Raw genomic sequence first — 22,419 nt, 5'->3', positions numbered from 1 at the left:
TCAGCGCACGAATCTCACTCCCACACCTTACACACTTACACGCTTACACTCACTCACTAGCTCACTCGACTCACTCTCATCGTCGAGGGATCGGAGGGGCGGGTCCGCGGGGGTCTGAGCCGCCGGGGGTCAGCGCTGGAGTCTCAGCCCGGGCCAGAGCGGCCCCGCCCCGCCCCGCCCCCTCATGCATATGCAGCACCTCAGCCTAGCAGCCCGGCCCCCAGACGGCCATTTGTAGCGGCGCTGGAGGCAGCGTTCGGCAGGCGCTGCGGAGACGTGTGGAGCAGCGCGCCCCCCGGCCGCTGCCGCCCCTGGCCCCTGCGGTCCTCCCGCTTCTCCGCGCCTCGGGCGGGACCCGGCCAGCCCGGGCGCCGCGCTGCCGCCCGGAGCGGCCCTGCCGGCAGCTCCCGGCGCCCGGGACCCCCGCCCGCCGCTCGCCCGCAGCCCGCCGGCCGCACACGTACCCGGAGCCGGGCCTAGGGCGGGCGGCGGCTCGGCGTGGCCGGGCGGGCTCGGCGGCGTCCCCATGGCCGCGGCCGGCTGGCGGGACGGCTCCGGCCAGGAGAAATACCGGCTCGTGGTGGTCGGCGGAGGCGGCGTGGGCAAGTCGGCGCTCACCATCCAGTTCATCCAGGTGCCTGGAGCGGGCCTGCCGGGGGCGCCGGGGCGGCGGCGGGCGGGGGCTCGCGCTACCTGTGGCGGGGCGGCTGCCGCGACCCCGCCCCGGAGGCGCCGCGCGGGCCGGGGGCGGGTGGGGGTGCGGGCCCGGCTCTGCCCTCCTGCCCTGCGGCCGTGGCGCCGCGCTCCTGCCTGCCCGGCGCCCTGCTCGGCGTCCCGGGAGTCGGGCTTCTCAGGAATGTGTCCGGGAGGGCGGAGCTGGCAGGGTGGGAAGCGCCGATCCACCTTATCGCTCCGGTCGGGGCCGAGCCCTCCCAGGAGGCTGCGCCGCGGTGCCGGGCTTCCTGCCCCGCGGCCGGGGCTTGGGGCGTCGGGTGTGGGGCTCCAGCCCGTCGCGGTGGGCTTCCAGTCGCCGCGGCCGCCTCCTGAACCGTCGGTGCGATCGCGGTGGCAACTTGGCCGCGGCTGCGCGTGGTCTGCGGGTTTCTCCGCGCACGCTGAGCCGGAGCTGCCGGCTTCGAGCTGTGTGTTTCTCTTTGTGTGTGTTTGTGCTTTTCTTTTAAGTAATCTCTTAGGTAATATGTCCGGGTGGGAGTGTGTGATAATGCCCGAGGGAAATGGTGGCTTCGAGGAAGTTAAGAATGTTCTCCGATAGGGTGAGACCATTTCCTAGGAATTCCTGGTGCCTTCCTGCTTCTCGCTTTGCCAAGGTGAAGTTTGGGATGGGCCAGGCTAGGAGATGACCGACCGGGGCGTGCCTTCTGTATCTGTTCCAACTACCCACTCCTCCACTCCCAGCTCTCTCTGGTTGCTAGAGTCGAAAGTCAGGGCTTGTGGTAAAGAAAAGGGCGGTGGAATTCTTCGTTCTTAGGATTTGCTCTTGTTAAGAGGTTTGAGTGATCTTTTTCGGGATTTTAAAAATGAGAAACCCAGATGTCTCTCTGCTTTTGTCAACCTAAAAGGTGTGGCAAATGCTGGGAGACAACGAACGTACTCCGTTGTAACAGGTAACAAAGATATTCTTACTATATCAAGAGTACTGTTAAGATGCTTTGGTCAAGAATTAATTTTTGGTTTCCATTTCATCCATTTGTTACGTGCTGGGATACTTGAATGGCTTATTTCATTTCACTTAACGTTTAGAGTGACATTAAAGTACAGAGTACTGTTAACATGAATGTGATTGTTACCTTTCACATTGACTAAATGAGCAATAATTGTTGTTATAATATTTCAAGGGGTTAAAAACTGCTGCTAAAACCTTTGTGTCCAGGAAGAGAAGATGTTTATGTAATGAACATTTACAGTATGCTCATTAAGTGGGTTTAAAAAAAAATCACACTGAGTAAGAGGTGAGATTGGTTTAAGTTTAGCAGGCTGCAGAATCAAGGATATTGTCATGTTGCTATTTCCCTAGGGCCGAGAGAGACTTTAACTGATGGCAAAGCAAAACAATTTATAGCTTAAATTTCTTTGGGGACTGTAGTTGGGGGGCCGGCAGTGGTGAGGAGTGAGAGAAGAATCCTGGGTTTCAGTATTAGTAAAGTGTCACCTGAAAGGTTAAACTACACATACTTAGGTCCTTTGTGGGGAAGGACCATCTGAATGTATTTACATCTGTAAGTTATTTAATTAAGGTATTGGAACCTTCTGCTTTTGGGAAATAGTTTTAGAAACTGCTAAGATAACAGTAATTACTGTTTTTAAAAATCATTCTCTGGAATTAATTTGTTAAAGAAACACCTCCTTTATGAATAGTACTGTACTAGATGATGTAAAAGAAGTAAAGGAGGCATACGTGTATGGATGAGAAACACACACACACACACACACACACACACGGGAAAACGTGAGTTTTGAAGTCAACTTAAATGTCTGTCTTGCTCTGTCATTTATTGGTTGTGAGAACACTGCCAGAATATTCAGCTTTGCTGAGCCTCAATTCAATGATCAGCAAAATGGATGGGATCACACATTGTTTATAATCCTTTAAGAGAATGTTCTGAGCACTGTGTCACATAGTATGTACTCAGTTAATGATGGCTACACGTAAGTGTGTATAATTCTGTAACACATTTAAATGCAAAGGGAATTCAGAATTGGGGGGAAAAGTCAGTTTGGGAAGAATTGATAAAAGTAGTGTGTAGGCTTGGTGGTAGGGAGAGAGAATGCATCTTATGTGAGTATGGGGAATTATATGCTATTTTGGAGAGGGAGAAGGCAGGCAAGGAGGGGAGTGGGAGAGGCAGAGGTGTTAGAGCCCGTGGAAGGGAGGAATGGGCTCTGACTCCGAGGAGACTTTCTGCAGAGGTAGAAGCCAGTCCACCTGGATGGAGTCTCAACTCTTCCACTTGCTGCATGTAAAGTCTTAGATAAATTACTTAACCTCTCGGTATCTCAATTTTCCCCATCTGTGATCTGGGGAAATACAAAGTACCTCATACTCTTGAGGTGAAAATTAAATGAGTTGACCTATGTCAAGGGCTTAAAACAATGCCTAGTGCATAATAAGTCTACAGATATTATTGTTGTTATATTAATCTTATGGAGCTAAAGTGACTATTTATCATCTACACTTAATAGAGTCACTATTTATTGTCTGGCTCTGGGGAAATTAAAATTCATTCTGCTGTGATTGCCTAGCAGTAGTAATTGGAGGGAGAGGAGATGGCAGGAGGATAATAATCTTAGCAGGTGGAAGTCAGTTCTTGTTATAGGAGATCAGGATGACACAAATCGGTTTTATTTACTTTTTAAGTCTCCTGAAATGACTTTTTAGTGTTCAGTATATATTTTTCTATTATATAATCTTGAGCAGAAAAAATATAAGTTGGGGAATCGAGAATTTAAAAACGACTTTGTTTTTAGCCTTGACTTTCTTTAACCTTAGATGTACTTGGGACCTATTCATATGAAGAGCTGCAAAATAGGAAATTAAGGCAATAATTACTTAATTGAGGTGCCTTTTCCTCTTTAAAAATGAATTTAGCGGATCATAAAGTGTCTGCATAAAAATGTAAAACGTGGAGTTAATGTTTCTATTGTTCATAGTTTTTTGAAAAACGTTTTAAGTTTTGTTGGTAAATAGAATACCTAAATGATGAGTAAACTGTAGTTAGGAAATGATCTTAACATTGTACAGAGTGAAATGGAGAGAGTTTTGCATATCTGGATTCTTGGTCTCCCTACTCAGGTGATGCTGAGGAATCTTTTAATTTCTCAGTCTTTTCAAGGCTTTATTTTTTTCCTCCATAAAATGTTGAGTTTGGGTGAACAAATCTCTGCACCTTTGAAACTCTGGTTTTTTTCTTATTTAGTTAACTGGCTGTGTGTCTTTTAGTCAAGTGTCTTGGGTTCTCCAAGCCTCAGTTTCCCTGTATGAAAAGGGAGACTAGTAATAGTACCTTTAGGATTTTTGGCATAAATACAATAATGCACGCATATCATTCAGCACAGTGCCACCTACAGAGTAAGTTCATAATAATTAGTTACTTGGTTTTATTTGCTATTACTTCTGTATCTTGTTCTTCCAAAACAAAATTTGTAATTTCTGCATTTTTCCTTGACACATAATCTGGTCTGTTAAGCCTTCAGCACCGCCCACCTCCCACCCCAACCTCAAACTCCCCTCTTCACATTATGTGGTATTTAGGTGATAAATGTTGGTCCCGTTTTGAGTTGGGGAAACTTCTTTTTATCAGTTGCAAGTTGGTTTTTAGGAAATGATGGAGTTATTATTGGGGTTTTGGGTTAATGCTTTACCTGCTAACTCTCAGAAGAGAACACACGTGTTTTACAGAATTAGAGGAATTTCCCAGCTTTTAGTCTTTGTTTAGCATCCTGACTTTATTCAGTAGTTTGTCAGATTTTGAACTGTGTAGGGGGTAGTTGGTTGCTCACGTGTTGAGTTTTAGTCAGTGTTAACAACCTGTTAGTCTGGACCTGACCCAGACATTGCTTTTTACCCAGAGTTTGTCTTTTGCTGAATGCTTTTTCATTGACTTTTCCTGGGGCAGAGATCCTAGAAGAGATTTCAAGACTCCTGTATTTATGTTATAGTTAATTGATCCACGTGTGAAGGGCGTGGGTTTAGGTTCCGGAATTGCTGCTCTTCTGCAATGTCTTGAAGACACTCCCTGCAGCAGAAGTCACTTAAAATAACTCGTGTCTGTGAATTTGAAGCTATGGACTTACTTTTTTGTGTGCAAATATATTGCTTTACATTTTCAGAGTAATTTACAAATGAATTCTTAGTATTGAAAAATAAGGCACCTCTCCTGATGGTGGTACTTATTAGAGGTCGCCTCATTTTGATAACACCTCATTTTGGTAACGGATCTGCTGGCAATTCCTGCATAGAGATGGTAGGCACGCAAGGAAGAGGATGGCCACTCTTGTCAAAGGAAAAGCAAAAGGAAATTCTAACCTTAGGTTTCTTAAAACTCCTTCTTCTTACTCATTCTAACATGTGTGCGGCTCTCCTTATTGGGATGGGGGAATGTTGGAGGAGTGTAGTGGGGACATTTCTGTTGAATAGGTCAAGAATCCTGTTTTTCCCCTTGGTATAGTACCATTAGAAGACAAAGTGGTGATGACAGGCAGCTGCCTACTGGGATGAGATTTTTAATTCACCTGTGAGGCTGAAATGTGGGTCTTTTGCAAATTTCGAAGTGAAAGTAGTTGTTAATTTGGTTAGGAATTAAATTGATAACTCTAAAAGGGGTAAGAGGTGGGAAAAGAGACTTTTTCCCCCCAAAGATTTTATTTATTTATTAGAAAGAGAGGGAGAGAGAGAGCACAAGCAGGGGGAGCAGCAGAGGGAGAAGGAGAGGCAGGCTCTCCACTGAGCAAGGGAGCCTGAGGCAGGGTCCTGTCCCAGGACCTTGGGATCATGACCTGAGCGGAAGGCAGACCTCAATCGACTGAGTCACCCTGGAGCCCTGAAAAGAGACTTTTTTAAAGCAGTATTATTTTTTAATTTTTTAAGTTTCCTTTTTCTTATTCGTTTCTTTTTTTTTTGGGGGGGGGGAGGGACAGAGGGAGAGGGAGAGAATCTCAAGTGGCCACTTACTACCTGCTGAGCTTGGAGCCCATCACAGATCTTGATCTCAATGACCATGAGATCACGTCCTTAGCCAAAATCAAGAATCGGACACCTAACCAACTGAGCCACCTAGGAGCCCCTAAAGGTTCCCTTTTCAAATTAATTGACATAAAATTGAAACAGATTTTATGATGCCGTATGAAGATTTCTACCTCCCTCCCTTCCTTCTTTCCTTTTTTGTGAGGAAAAATAGAAATGTTCTGTCCTTACTGAAAAGTGATAATGAATAAAAGACTTTCACTCAGTTGGTAGACATTGTGGAGTTAATAGTGAGTCTTCTCGCAAGGCCTTGATCTTGAATTACTTTGGGCAGAGTTGCTGAGTTTGTGTTTGGGATTGAAACTTAGTTTAAAGTAATGTCCTTGGTAGGCCTTTGATTTATTTCTACTTTGCAAAGAGAAACAGCTCTCAGGCTTTTATGAAAAAGGCAAAGATTTATATATTCACTTATTTTCTGTGTGGTTCTGAAAGAAAGTTATGCTACTGGAGACATAGAACAAGTTCTTTTTGCCTTATAAATTACATTTTATTTTTAGTGTTTTATAAAAGCAATGTGATTGTTTACTGGTTACATAGCATTAAATCATAGTTTAATTAAAAATATTGCAGTCACAGAATTTGTTTGTAGATATTAGTAGTTTAATATTGCCCGCCAACTTATCTTGTCACCTCATATGGTGATGTTTTTTCTAGGAGAAAGAGCTTTGTATACAAGTAAGTACATGTTCAGTACTCGATATGGATATAAATGTCAAAGTAACATCCAATGTTTTTTAAAAAAAAAATTGACTCAGATTTTCCAAATGCTAACATTTTGCCATATTTGTTTTATCCCTTCCCCCATCTATGCTATTTTTTTTAAATCATTTGAGTGTAAGTTGAAGATGTTGACCCCTTATTTTTAAGTATCTCCATGTATATTTCCGAAATACAAGGGCATTTGCTTACATAAACGTAGTCTATAACCAACATCAGAGATTAACATTGATATATTACTAATGTAATGTGCAGAGCTTTTCCAGATTTTGCCGGTTGTCCTAATAATGCCCTTCATAGCAGGAGAAAAAATCTTAGATTATGCACTACATTCCGTTTCCATGTCTTCTTTAATTTGGAACAGTTCTTTAGTCTTTGTATTTTAGGACATTGACATTTTCGAAGAGTATAAGTTATTTGTAGAGTTCCCTCAATTTGTCTGTTTCCTCATGGTTAAATTTGGGTTATGCATTTTGGGGGCAGGAATAACATGGAAATAATGAGTTGTTCTTAGTGCACTATATCCGGAGACATAAAATAGATGTAGATTTGACTGTATATGTGTTTACCTTTTGACTCCGTAATCCCAGATCTAGGATTTTACCCTGAAAATACACTTCCACGAGTATGAAAATACACATGCGTGAGGTCACAGCATTATTTGTGATTTAAAAAATTAGAAACAATTTACAGAATAGGAGAGGGATTGAAATAAAATGTTCTACATTTACCCAGTGGAGCATTATGTACCTATTAAAAAAATAAGGAAGATCTCTATGAACTGGTATGAAGTGCTTTCCGGGATAAATTGTTCAGTGAAAAAAAGTGTGAAAGTATCTACTGTATAATGTGCACTATACTACCTCTTATCTAAGAAAGAAGGGGAAATAAGAAAATATGTATTTTCAGCACTGAATGGATAAAGCAGAGATTAATGAGATTATTGGCTAGCCATAGGGAGTGGGTAGGAATGAGGGGAAAGGGGTAGAGAGAAGGAGGTTGGTGACCTTTCTGAGGATTCTTTCTGACTTTTGGAACCATGTTTACTGTTTCACATACTCAGTCCATAAACAGCAGACACCAGTACGGTCAAGTGATGAAGAAAAAAACCACCCCAAGGTGGAATACAAACAAACAAATGAACTGAACTTTATTTCAAATGAGTAACATAACTGCACTGAAGGGGGGAAAGAAAAAAAACTAACTTTTGAACTGGGCGTTTGGACTATGTCCTCAGGATAAAGACAAAGAACTTGAAACAAACATTGAACTCTAGTTAATAGGCTTTGTGTGTGTCTGTTTGTGTGTGTCACAGAGGCATGGGTTTTCAATTCTGAAATGATTTTCTGTACTAGGATTAAGCAAATAAGTAAATATATTTTGGAAAATAGGAGTCAACATTCTCCCTATTTGTTCTCACTGTGGAAAGGGGGAATGTTAGCATCAACTCCGATGCTTGATTGGAATTGAAGATACTGGCATAAATTCATGGTTTAAAAATTATAGATGCAGAAGTAGATACATATGAATACATGTACACACATCTGTGCATCTTTTTTCCAGCTCTGTCTGCTAAGAGTGCATAGAAACAGTGACTCCCCATTAGCAGTGAAATACCTGGTGCCAGATCGTGGTTTCTAAATACCATTCTTTACTAACAGGAACCTTAGAGAAATGACTGATCGCAGGGCTAGGGCAGGGAAAAATAGAAGATGAGCTTGGAGTATCGTGTAGTGTCAGAAAGTAAGGAAGTGCTCAAAAACAATAACAATGGTGACATGTCATAGTGACAGCCAACCCAGAAGGATGCCCATTGGCTAACTCAGGGACAGTATAACCAAATTAATTATTTGTAATTGATTATTATTATTAGTAGTAATTGATTACTATCCATAAAGTAGGAATCTGTGAATCCATAGGAATAAATAAATGGAGGAAGGGACATTCTTCCTTAAGGTAGAATTCTCCTAATAAACTTAGGGGAAATGGTGGAATTAGGAAATCACTATTTGGTGGTCATAACAATTGATTTGAGTCAGAATCATAAATAGATGGTAAAGCTAGTGGATTTTAGAGTAGCTGGATATTAACATAGTCTTAAAGTATCTGCCCATGAGATATTAATTATCGAGGGAAAACAGTAACCACAGTGGGAAAACCTGGCTGACATCACCTTGACCAAGTGATCAAAACTAATGCCTCTGATGTTGCTTTAGGTAATGATAGTCAGTTTGTTTTACTCAGTTATGTTAAAAAATCTGGTTTTCATAATCAGTCTAGCTAGGCACCGAGTGAAATTAAGTCTAAAGAAACCAAGTTGAGGCAAAAAGGGGACCAGCTTTGTTTCTGTTTAAGGAGAAAATTTCTGCCTAATTTTCTATCTAGGTATCTTTTGAGAGTAAGGTTGAAAAATTCATGTTAGGTCACTACCGATTTTGGCCATGATCTTTAGCATAATGACCTCCCTTTGCACTTATCTTGTATTTGTGTGTGTGTGTGTGTGTGTGTGTGTACACACACACACACACACACACACGTTTTTTCTGTGCTCTGTGGTAGATTTGAATGGTAGATTCTCTCTCTCTCTTTTTTTACGACTCAGATTTACCTTAAAATTATTCATAATCTTGGGGCGCTTGGCTGGCTCAGTTGGTTAAGCATCTGCCTTCGGTTCAGGTCATGATCTCAGGGTCCCGAGTTCAAGTGCTGCATCGGGCTCTTTGCTCAGCGGGGAACCTGCTTCTCCCTCTGCTTGCTGCTCCCCCTGCTTGTGCGCGTGCGCTCGCTTTTTCTCTGACAAATAAAAATCTTCAAAAAATTATTCATAATCTTTAACATTTAATTAGAAAAACAGAATAATAGTGTTTTATTCCTAGTTATGGGAAATGAGGAATTTAGCAGTTTTGGTTGCTGTTTCTACCCATCCCTTTCATAAATTTAGTGTCCTTATTTAAAGCAACCAAAAATGTGTGTTGCAGTGTTTTTAAAAGATTTTTTTTTTTTTTGGTCTTTTTCATTCTGTTTTTTTTTTTCTTTTCTTTTCTTTTTTTTTTTTTTTTTAAGATTTTATTTATTTATTTAACAGAGATAGCCAGCGAGAGAGGGAACACAAGCAGGGGGAGTGGGAGAGGAAGAAGCAGGCTCATAGTCGAGGAGCCTGATGTGGGGCTCTATCCCAGATTGCCGGGATCACGCCCTGAGCCGAAGGCAGGCGCTTAACCGCTGTGCCACCCAGGCGCCCCCATTCTGGTTTTCTAGTAAATAATAATGGTATTAATGTCTTTCTTATGAAAGGTTATTGCTTTTATTTGCCATTTGTATCATTCTAACTGGTTTCATTGCTTACAGTAGTCTTTATCAATAGCTAGTTTTTATTTTGAATTGTGATTTAGAGAACATTTTCAAGTGCTTTTTACTGAAAAGGTACCTAAGATATTTACTTTTGCATGATAAGTGATGACTTGGCTGGATGTAAAATTATTGTGGCCCAACACTTTTGTATTAAAACAATGGAGGTATATCTTTGTTTTCCATGTCTTTACCTTTATTTGGCTAACTGGCTCAAGTTCCCATTCTGCAGGAATAACTTATTTTTTACTTGGATGCTTGTAGCCTTCTCTCATCATTGGAAATGAAAACATTTATCCGGATATAAGTAGAACTTTTTCTCTGTTCACTAGTTTTCCCTGGGAGATAATGAAACACTCTCAGGTCTGGGAAGGTTGTCTTTTCCATTTTTATTCATTTTCTCAGTCATCTTATGAAATACTTACTATTTATGCATTTATTCTCTGAAATCATACCATATTGTGTTAAGTTAATCAGCAAAAAGGATAAGATAGTCTCCATCTAGGAGAATTTGTTAGATTTGTTAAATCACTGATGAAATTTTCTGGATGTGAAATCTAATTACTGTCTCAAACCGATTTAATGCCCTTGATATCTCAGTCTGATATCAACCAATGGTAATGTTCTCTTGTTTTTTTTTTTCTTGAGGCCGCAAAACTGCTATTTTCTAAAGTTTGGTGCTGTTTAAGGAAACAGCTCTTTCCAGGGGAGGAGTTTCTTCTTGTGTGGTAGAATATGTTTTTAAAAATGTATCCTGTCACAAAGAGTTGATTTTAGCTGTTCTGGTGTTGGAGGTGAAGAACTGCCCATCTTTCAGAATTACCGTGGGGCACTTCCCAATCTTTTTTGATGCTGAAGGGCAGGTTGATACCAGGGAGCTATAATTTTTGGAGTATCAGCAGGATTTCAACAAGTGTGAAATTCTGTTAAACCCACTAAGACTTTCAGTCAGTTTTGGGGTTTTGGCTGAGAGGTATAATTTTGGAGATTTAGAGATGGTTAAAAGGGATGTTTTTCAAATTTATTTACCCTTCAAGACTGAGTTTTCTGCGCTGAGCCACTGAAGAAGCTGGGGAAGCATGAGTGTGTGTGTGTGTGTGTCTGTGTGTGTGTGTGTGCGCGCGCGTGCTGTAAAATGATCGAGGCAAAGGTTGTTCTTGCTTTAGGTATAGAAATTGGAATGGCTTAGAAGCAAAAGAATTCCTTTTTTCAGCGTGTGTGTGTGTGTCTAATCTGAAGTATGCTTATTTATATTGTATTGTGTATAGATATCTTTTTATGATCTCATATATAAACTTTTGTTGTGCTTTATAAATTAAAAAAAATTTTTAAAAATTTAAATTCAGTTAACATATAATGTATTACTAGTTTCAGAGGTAGTGGTCAGTGATTCTTCAGTCTTATATAATACTCAGTGCTCGTTACATCATGTGCCCTCCTTAAAGTCCATCACTGGGTTACCCCATCCCCCATGGTACCTCCCCTCCAGCAACCCTCAGTGTTGTGCTTTTTTTTTTTTTTTTTTTTTTTTAATGAGAGTGATTGCCATCTGTTTTTCACAATAGTACTTAGGTAATTTTATGTTATAATGTGTATTTTTAGTGGCATTTTAAAGAATTTTAATGAGAGGTTCTCCAGAATACTTACAGTATCCTAAATGATTTGTGGAAAGGCATTACAGGACTGATTTTGCATTGTTTCCTTTGATATGAAATCTTATACTTTTCATTCTTAGGTAATTTTAACTTCAGTTTGGATATCTCTTAATTTTTAAAATATATATTTGGTGAAGGATTGAGTGGATCCTTTTGTGGATTTCTAGCTTTGTTGGGCTGTGTGGTCAAAGAACATGACCTGTAAATTCTGTTTTGGGCTATTAAGGATTTTTAATGCCAAACATACTGTTAATTTTTATAAATATTCCAAGAACATGAGAGAAGAGTATTCATTTGTAGCTTATAAGGTGCAGAGTTTTATTCAAATCTCTTACAGTGGAATTTGTTCATTATATTATTCAAATCTTCTGTATCTCCCTCTTTTCTTATCTAGTTAATCTGTGAAACTCTGAAATACATTTATTAAATATCTCATGAAGACCATGTTTTATTTTTTTCCTCGTATTTATCTTTTCTTTTTTTTTTTTTTAAGATTTACCTCGTATTTCTTATTTTGCTTTATTTTGATGCTGTGTCATTTGGTATATAAAATGTTATGATTGAATTTTTGTGTCTATTAAAATTCGGTAGTATCTTGTGTGGAGTTTAACCTTGATTTTGATCCTGTGATATTATGTTGCCATTCCTGCTTTCTGTTTGTATGCATTTACTGCATTTATATTTCACATTTCTTTTTTGGTCATTTTCTGGTAAGCTTTTTTGAACAGTACTTAATGTGATCTTTAAAGTCAAATCTGAGAGTCTCTGTCTTTTAGTAGGGAATTCAGCCCATTTACATTTATTGTATAATTTGATTATGTATTTGTGAAGTAATCTAGATACATTTGTTTTTATCCTTTTTATTCATTTTATATTTTGTTTTTGATTTTTTTTATGTAGGCTTAAACTTGTTTTTATTCTTTTATTTCCCCTGCATTGAGAGTATAAATGTAGAGATTATTTTAAAAGTAGAGGTTATTTCTGTGAAACTTATTCCTTGTGGTTGCTTTTGTCATAGTCATATGCAGTCTATGAAATTAAACACCACAGTTGCCATGTTTTTGTTTTATAAAAAGATTTTTTAGACCTGGAAAAATTCATGCTGCTTATCTGAGAAAAGACAGCTTGAGGTAGTGCAGAGAATCCTTTTTGTGAGTCAAGACATTTATTTAGATCTTCGTTTAGCCACTATATGACTATGGCTTTGGACAAGATAACCATTCTGTGTTAGATTCACTTTGGCATCATTATTTTCAACCCTGTTAACACTAGAACATTTAAAGCAAAACAAGTATTTTAGTAGGGGATTTTATTTATTTACTTATTATTTAAAGATTTTATTTATTTGAGAGAGAGAGAGAGAGTGCGTACGCGAGCGACAGCAAGCACAAGCCCGGGGAGAGGCTGAGGGAGAAGCAAACTCTCCGCTGAGCAGGGAGCGTGAACCCTGCGATCATGACCTGAGCCAAAAGTAGACATTTAATCGACTGAGCCACCCAGGCACCCCAGTAGAGGATTTTACAGATTTGGGATATTTTGCCTGAATGTCTGCCCCTTAGTTGTATTTGTTTGTACATTTTATACTTTAGATTTTGAGAGTCAGAGACCAGGATTACATATATGATTATGCTATAATCATATAGCAAAATATTTGTTAATATTTATTAATTGTTAGTAGTAGGTCTTGAACAGGATATAGTAAATAGTTGGGGGGACAAAGGGGTCTTAAGAAAGATGAGTTGTATCCGTTATGGTTCCATAGCCGCTAGTTACTGAAGAGGAGAAAGAACTGAACTGTTTTTCATTTTGGATTTCAGAGTTTCTCTGTAATTAAAAGGTTATCTATATGTAGCCTGTGTACATTTGAATTGAATCTTGAGTTTTAGAAGTTTTAGTAGTTGATCCATAGCATTCAGTTTTATTGAAAATAGTCTTTGGAGAAGATAGTCCCTATTTTAATTTCTTTGTGGAAATTCTGACTCAGGAAATGTAAAACAGCCTGAGAGTAAGGTCTTAAAGATTTATTACCTTTGTCTTATTTCCTGGTGGGTTTTCTTTTAATGCCTTGCTTTTGGTTAAATGATGACATGTGGTTGAGATTACAATACTCAGCATTTTGTTAGCTGAAAGGAAAAGAATGGTAAGCAAGTAGTTGAGTCAAACTGCGAAGGAAGTTTTGTGATAGATACATTTTAGAAATCTTATGGAAACAATACGTGACTATGAAATTTGTAATTTTTGTCCCTTTTGTCTCTGAAATTAAGGTGTGTCAGTAATGTAGGGAAGTTCTCCTTATGTGTGTGTATGCATGTGTGCAAGCATACACAGAGGTGTATGTTACTCAAACTGAGAAAAGAGTGAATTTAAGTTTAGAGAAAGGTTCATGGGTTTTTGAATCAAAAAGCGGAGATAATTCAACAACGGACTAGGTCTATGATAATTTAATGAGTTGCAGATATTTAAATGAATGGTTATAGTAGCTTAATTGAGTACTACTCCAGTTTATTGTTTTCATAATACTGGCATAGAATTTCCCTGCCAAACTTGTTTTGAATTAGCTACTTTTTAATTATCAAATTACTTAATCTTAACAATTTCTTAGATTGCTGCAGTGTTATATGGTCAAATACTTTTCATTTAGTTGAAAGTTAAGAATGGAGTAGGAGTTGGTGAGGTTACATATCAGTAATTCAAACTTCATCAGACGTTGGGTTTTGGGATTATTTTCTTACCATCATAAAGTCTGATAGGTTCTGTGATCATAATTTTAGCAGGTGTTAAAATAGTGTGGAAAATTTTGTTATAACGTTAGATTGTGATTTTCAGTTTTTAATTTTACATTTAAAGTCATGGGTGTTTTGTTTATTTTTTTTTTCTCCTTCCTTAGTTGCAAATCGTGTATTTACTTAGATTTCTCTGTAGCAGTTTCAGGAAGGAGCCTTTGGCTGAGCTGATTAGTCAAATGAAGTTGTCTGACATGGGTTACTTTAGTTTGTGGTTTTAGATGAACAGTACATGGTGCACAGCTGTCGCTCCAACAGCTTTGTTCCAGCTGTCTTACTGGCCTGTCACAAAATACCCCACATTCCTTTTTTTTTTCTGTTTTTTAATGGAACCCCTTGTAATATTCTATACTTCATTGCTTAAAATGGATCCTACTAATTACTTTAATGACTTCTTCACTTTTACGCCTATCCACAGCTATTTATTTAGAATGGTGCTAAAGTGGACTATGAATAATAGGTTTAAGCCTTGTCATATTTATAATTTTTTTTGTTAAAGTTGTATTTGTGAAATAGCTGTACAAGTAGTTAACATTGAAAAAGGCACCAAACTTAAATAATGTCCCCAAATAATTCGTTGGTATTTAAATAATGAAACTGTTCTAATTCCTTATTTTAACCTTAAGTTTGTATTAATAAGTTTCAACAGAATTGTAAAATGAAAAGTCATAATAATATGGTTTATAAAGCTTTTATAGTACCTTATATAGGTAGACTTTAGTTTGTGGGTTTTTTTTTTGAAGATTTTATTTTTACCTAATCTCTACATCAACATGGGGCTCAGACTTAGAACCCTGAGATCAACAGTTGCATGCTCTTCCGACTGAGCCAGCCAGGTGCCCCTAGTTTGTGTTTTTGATAAAGTGGTTGGACTTGATTCAATTCGTTTTACTATCTTATACAGTAACCGAATTATAATATGAATGGTTTCAAGTTTTGTTTTGTTTTTTAATAAGTAACAGGGACCTATGCAGACTATTTTGTATCTGTAATGTCTGATGTATATCGAATATATTCTGTGTTTTAGATGTCATGCTATAAGCTTTACCAACATTGCCTCGTTTAATCTTTACAGCTTATTATTTCTTTTTTATAGCTATGGAAACTGAAGCTCAGAGGTTAAATCTGTTGCTCAGGATCCCACAATACTGGCTGAGATGCGACTTGAATCTGTGTTTTCTGATTTCAAAGCACCTATGGGTGCTAAGGGCTGCATTATACTACCTTGCCCAAATAAAACACTTTTCGTTTAATGAGTTACCTTAATAATGGAGTCTTTGAGGGTTTTTTTTTCTTTTTCGTTTTTTAAAAAGGTTAGGTTCATGAAGCATTTTCCATTTAGTTGAAGTTAGAAGAGCTGGGGTTGAATAGGGAGTGAAGTTTTGTTTACAGTATTGCCTTGCCCTCCGGTTCTGCTCCCCTGCCTCCTTGTGATCGATGTCCCATTACTCCTGCACACGCTGCCTTGGCTATTGCTCTCTCCAGACCTGGCAACCCGCAGACACCTGTACATACTTATTTGAAATTCCTGGTCTTACACATCGTATCATGTCTGGAGAAACACAGTCTCAACACACTTAGTCACAATCTGTGTCAAGTGCACATCCACGACTCTTCTGAACCTCTGTCCTTGACCAAGTATGCCCTTTTCTCTGACTAATTCTTAGTCATCTTTCTAGATGTGACTCAGTGTTCATCTCCAGCGAGCCTTTCCCCAGGGAATCTCCAGATTGGAGTAGGTGCCCCTCCCATAGTATCCTGTACATTTTTTTGGTGAACTTTCTGAGAGTAAGTTGTGGAAGTAATGTCCCTTTAGTGTTTTTCCTGAAGAACAAAAAAAGAGAGAGCCTTAGTACAGTTACTAAAACCAGGAAATTATAATACTGTTACCTAACCTACATTATTTAAGCTTAGTTGTTCCAGTAATGTTCTTATAACAAAAGAAAAACTTTTTTGGTCTAGGATCCAACCAGGATTGCACATTGCACTTATTTTTCATGTTTTTTTTTTTTTTTTTTGTCTTAAAGTTACGTGTAAAATATTCCACAATTTGGGTTGTCTGATGTTTTCTTATCATTAGAATCAAACTGTGTAGTTTTGGCAGAAATATCACAAAGGAAAAGTCTTCCTCCAGTACCTCATATTAAGGAGGCACATGTTGTCTGTTTTTCCCAATACCGGTGTGGAATCTGACCGCTTAACCACTGAAAAGTGACAACTCTTCCCTTTGTGATCAATAAATATCTTGTGGGTAGAGATACCGAGGTCAGGTTAATAGCTAGTTATTTTTGAGCCTTGAGGTTGTGTCTCTTTCTTGTTGTTCAACTCTTGTCCTTTCTTCCTTCATCCTTTCCTACTTTCCTTCTTCGTTTTTCTTCTTATACTTGCTGTCTCCAGTTTACATTTTTGTGACAAGGATGTTTTTTTAATCCCCTCAAAGAATGCCTGATTTATAGTCACATTTTCTTTAGGGGCAGAAGCCCTCAGTTATCCTACATTTTCTTTATTTAGTGAAAGGATCTATAGTTTGTTGGCCTTGGTTTCTTCATCTGTGAAATGGAGGTTCTGAAATAGATTATATCTAGGGTCCTTTGAGATTCTACAGTCCTATGAGACACGACTTTATAAAGTTTTTAAAAAAAATTAATTGTTTTATCTTGTTTGGCCTTTTTTCCCTCAGATTTTTAAGAAGTCGTCATCATACTTCTTTTTTTTTTGTTTGTTTATTTATTTGTTGGGGGGTGGGGAGAGAGAGAGAGATGCACGTGCATGAGCGAGTGCAAAAGCAGGGGGAGCGGCAGGCTCCCCGCTGAGCAAGGGTCCTGATGAGGGACTCAATCCCAGGACCCTTGGGATCATGACCTGAGGTGAAAGCAGATGCTTAACTGACTGAGCCACCCAGGCATCCCATACATCTTTCTATACAATATATAAACGCCTCATTGCTTTGGCTTATAAGAACTGTCCTTACTGACAGGCGCCATGATATTCTTCACACCTGCATTGATAATGCCTCTTCCCAAGCTGGAAGACAGTGTGTGGTATTCTTTTTTGAGTGGGGTGGGGAACGCATTCCCATAACAGTCAGTAAATAAATCCTGTCATTCCGTGGAGTTTTCTAAATTGCTTAAAAAAATAAGAGAAGAAAAAAACCCATTTGGTCCAATAGTGTTTATTACCTTTAAAAACATGGTTTATGTGTAATTTCTTTTGGAGGGTTTTATAGTTTCTAATTATTATATCCTAATTTCAAAGGAAGTGAGAATCTTGATTCATTGTGGAAGTTAGAACAAATTATTTAGTTGTAGAGGTTAATTTCATTTTAAACAGACGGAAAGAGTTGTGTTATTTCAGCGTTGTTAATACTTTTAAGTTCTGTAGTAAAAGCATTGCATTACTTAATGAATTATAAATTGGCCACATTTTGCCCTTTTAAAATAATTCTTAAGAGTTTTTATAATACCTAGAATTTACCTTTTATGACGTTTTGCATTTGTGTAATACTTTCGTTTTCAGAGACTTTATGTGTACATGGTTTCCTTTTAATACCAGCAACATCCCTTTATGATGGCAAGGTGGCGATCGTGGTCACTGTTATGTCCATCCTGTAGGAGAGGAGATGGAGGTTTGGGAAGAAACAATTTGCCCAAGGTTCTCTAGCCAAGTAAGCATTGAAGCTGATATTGGTTTTCCCAACTCCTAAAATACACCAGTCTTCTTACTGTAGACTGTGAATGTTAAATTGGAACAAGAATGCCAACACCTACTAGAGGGGAACTGAAAGGAATGATATGTTCTCATTTAATGGATGAAATTCTGTTACCTGTTACCAGAATGAATCTGGGGGGAGCACTGAATTTGGGAAGGAGGGGAGAGGGAAACAGTAAATGAGGTTTTATCAGAAGCACACTTGATGACTTGATGGGTTTCTACTAAGACTGTTGGTGAAGGCACTTTCGAAAGCTAGTGTGGGGGCAGAAATTTGTAATGCATCCTCTCTGTAAAAGCAGCTTAGGAATGTTGAGGTATTTATTGACTGTATGGATATATCACTGTTGAAATGCATGAGAATGACAAACATCAGATTTAGGTTCCATATTGATTACCTCTTGGAGTAGGGACGGGGGGGAGGGGGGAATATGATTGTCAAGGGACAGATAAAGGTCTAGAATTATTGCTAATATTATATTACCTAAGTTGGGAGGTAGGTATACATATTCTTGATATTTTTTCTTCATAAAACATTTTCTGGGTTATTTTATAGTTAAGAACCATAATGTACTCTGAATTGACTTAAATATATAGTCAAAAGGAAACTTAGCTTTTCATTTGATGTTCAAGGTATCATGACTTGGTTGACAAGACATAAGTGTGTTCTTTAGGGGTTTTCCTTCAGGGTGGGAAACTACTTTTTTTCCCCCCGACTGTTCAAACAGCAAATAAAAGTTGAGTACAATTCTTATTGCAATAAAATGTTCATATTTGAATTTGTGAACAAAACTGTTTTGTGTGGATGTGTGTGTATAAGTGTGTTGTGATTTGCTTCTAAAATTACTATGCACCATTTCTGAACATTTTTCCAAAGCACTGTCCCTCATTGCATATTGGTTACAGGAACTGATGATTAATTTTGCCTTAAATTTCCTGTATGAAGAAGTGATACTTTAACTTTTCCCATCACAAAATTCTTAATACTATTTGTAGATATACAAAATGAGTGCTCACATTATGTGGTTTTAGGTAGGCGTGACTAAGGATTAGAAGAAAATCTAGAGTATATATACTAGACCTGTGTTCTGTGTTTCACTGTTGACATTTTTGGCTCGTTTATAAAATGGGTAACTTTTGGGCTGAGAATATGTTTCATCAGGAGCTGATAATTTGGGGGGGGGGTAAGATTATTTAAAAAAATGTGTTACCCTTTTGGTGGCCTTGTGAATGAAAGGAATTTCATTTCTAAGTTTGGATGATCATGGGATTAGAAAAAATGCTCTTGGTGGTTATTCATCTGAAAAGCTTTGCCTTTATTTGGATACTTGTGCTTTTTGGAGAGGTAAGATGGGAGTGAGAGAAGGAACTCTGTGTTTTCCAGAGTGAAAGTATGTATACTGAGATGTTGCTCATTTTCATAAAGAAATTGATTGAAAACATGTCATTTAAGGGCACCTTTAGATTTATAGATTATAATGTGTGCTTAAGAGGAAGTGGGTGGGATGGGGTGGTAAGAGGTGGAAGGCTGGGGAAGGTGGAATTTTCTTGTTTCTGAGTTTAGGGGTTTGAATTATCTCCTTATTTGGGAGATTACCTACAAATGAATCCACGGTGTATGTTGGGGGTTTCTTGGTGGTTTTTTGATAGATTCTGAGTGTCATCTAAGCACTAGACTCGTATGGTATTGATTTTTGAGAACTTGAGAAAGTGTTCTGCTTTTGGCATAGTTTAATTTTATAGGTTTTCTTTCTCTGGTGTCTTCTCAAAAACGGCTGTTCTTCCCATTCCAGTGGCAAGTGGATGCTGTGGTCCATTAAGACTTTTGAAGTAAAATTTGGAAAATTTTCTACATGCAGGGTTTCCTTAACCTTTTTTTGTAAAAGGACTCTTTTTGGCAGTCTGGTGAAACCTATGGACTCCTCAGAATACAGTTTTTTTAAATATATAAAATAAAGCATGTAGGTTTATAAGGGAAAGCAATTACATTTAAATCCAGTTATTGAAATACAACAAAAATCCTCCTTTTTAACTCATGTTGCTATTCTGATTAATCTGTTACGTGAGATATCTGTGATTTCTGTTGGCGACTACCATAGGTACTGCTGTGGTGGCTGATTGAAGGAAATGCTAAATTATAGTTGGATGATATTCGTTTTAGAATGAAGATTCAATCCCAGGAACCTTTTTTTAATGTAGTGAAAAAGTGTCAGGATTTGGAGCCAGGTAACTATGGGATTGAGTCTCCTATTACTACTTAACTACTGTCTATGTACTTTCTCAACTCTGAGCTTTAATTTCCTCATCAGTATAATGGAGATGATAATAATACCTGTGGGATTTTAGCTTATTGTACCTACAACACCCACAAAAAACCTAAAATCCCACAAGTACTATTACCATCTCCATCTATTGTAGTGAACTGGTATTGTCATTTTACTAGTTTGAGTAAAGTACTAAAACCTTACTTCCCTTCATATCTCTTTTAGTCTCCCCCGCTTATAATTATTTTCAGTGTTTCCTCCACATACATATAGAACCACTTCGAACAGTGTTATAATTTTGCTTCAGTTGTCAATTGTGCTTTAGAAAAATTAAAGAGCGGGAAAGTCTGTCATACTTGTCCATATTTTTGCTGTGTCCATCCTTCCTTCCTTCCTGAGGTTACTTTTATTGTTTTCTTCCTGTTTAGAGAACCTCTTTGGCCATTCTTTTAGAGTAAGCCTGCTGGTGATAGAGTCTCTATATTTGCTTTATCTTCATTCCTGAAGGCTCCCCCCCCCCCCCGCCCCCGATATAGGATTCTGGGTTGATAGTTCTTTTTGTTTGGCACCTAAAAAATTGTGTCACGTCTGGTCTCTAAGGTTTCTGATGAGAAATCTGTAGTCATTCTAATTGTTTTTTCCCTGTAGGTAATATGTTTTTCTCATATTGCCTTTTTACGACTTTTTCTTTAGTTTTTAGAAGTTTAATTATGATGTATCTAGGTGTGGATTTCTTTGGGTTTTTTCCTTTTTAGGATTTGCTCAGCTGCTTGACTGTAGGTTTTTGTCTTGCCAAATTTGGGAAGTTTTCAGCTATTATTTCTTCAAGTATTTTCTCAGTCCCTCCCTGTCCTCTCCTGATATTCTGATAATGTGAATTTTAGGTCTTTTGTTTTAGTCCCTTGGGGCATTGAGGTCCTTTTCATTTTATTCCAGTTTATTTCTCTGTTTTTCAGATTGGATAGTTTCTGTTGTTCTGTCTCTCACTCCATTGACTATTTCTTCTTTCCTTCCATTTTGCTATTAGGCCATCCTCTGAACTTTTTATTTTGGTTATTGTATTTTCCAGCTTAAGTTACATTTGGTTCTTTAAAACATATTTGTTTGCTGAGACTTTGATTTCTGAGACTTTTTTTTTTCATGTATTTCAAACCTGTTTGCATATTTTATCAAGATGGCTTTAATGTCTTTGTCAGATGATTCTAACATCTCTGTCATTTTGATTTTGGTATCTTGTGATTATTTTTGCCTTTCTGTTTGAGATCTTCCTGGTTTTTGGGTTTTCTGATTGAACCTTGCACATTTTCGTACTTTGTTCTGAGCCTTTGGATCGTACTCAAACTATTTTAGTTGACTTTTTTCATACTGCTCTGGCAGGAGAAGGAAGGTGGAGGTGCTTCCTCATTACTGCCAGGTAGAGATAGATGTCCACATTCCCCACTGAGCCTCCACTGAAGCCTGAGGTGGGGGGGGGGGGACACTCTATATTACTCCTGGCTGGGGGTGGAAGTGCAGGGTTCCCCACATAATCTTTCTTCCATATTGTTAGGGGAGAGTTCATTACTGGCTGGCAGGGATGAAAGCCCTGGCCCCCTACTTGGCCTTCTCTGACACCATCCCAATGGGGTGTTTGTAGCCTTGCGAATGGAATTCTAGACTTCGTACTGGCCCTTTGCAGGTGGGGGTGTGAGTGGGACTATAGTGGCTTTTTTTTTTTTTTTAAACGCCAGTGCACACTCGCGCACGCACACACACACAAGTGAAGGGTAGGAAGGGGCAGAAGGAGAGGAAGAGAATCTTAAGCAGGTTCCAAGCCCAACATGGAGCCTGACACAGGACTCAATGTGGGGTTTGATCTCATGACCCTGAGATCATGATCTGAGCCGAAATCAAGAGTCTGATGCTTAACTGACTGAGCCACCCAGGTGCCCTACACAGTGGTTGGTTTTTTTTGTTTGTTTGTTTGCTTTTTTTTTTTTTTTTTGGGTGGTGTTTGACTGGAGTAGGATGGTTGTTGTCTAAAAGTTGTCCATCTTTCTGGGTTGCTCTTCTCATAGTCCCTCAGTCAGAAAGAGCATGCTTTTGTTGGGATTCTTTTTGTTTGCTCTCGTTGGCATTTCCAGGTTGGAGGCTTTTTCAGGTCCATTTCTGGCATTTTCAGGGTTAAAAAAACTCCCAAAACT

At 38.7% G+C, this 22,419-nt stretch overlaps 1 protein-coding gene across 2 annotated transcripts in view; it reads left to right on the top strand.

The window, feature by feature from the left end:
- Positions 1 to 233: 233 nt before the first annotated feature.
- Positions 234 to 22,419, top strand: part of RRAS2 (RAS related 2) — a 71,638-nt gene continuing 49,452 nt past the window's right edge. The window contains exon 1 of one of the 2 annotated variants that reach the window (XM_026486765.4): positions 234 to 634. In XM_026486765.4, coding sequence (XP_026342550.1) covers positions 527 to 634 — 108 coding nt within the window. In that variant the 5' untranslated portion in view covers positions 234 to 526. The remainder of the gene's footprint in view (positions 635 to 22,419) is intronic. The other variant, XM_026486768.4, reaches the window with a different exon arrangement.

Source organism: Ursus arctos, unplaced genomic scaffold, assembly GCF_023065955.2.
Source record: "Ursus arctos isolate Adak ecotype North America unplaced genomic scaffold, UrsArc2.0 scaffold_23, whole genome shotgun sequence".
NCBI classification, from domain to species: Eukaryota; Metazoa; Chordata; class Mammalia; order Carnivora; family Ursidae; genus Ursus; species Ursus arctos.
This window is presented reverse-complemented; position numbering and strand designations above follow the sequence as displayed.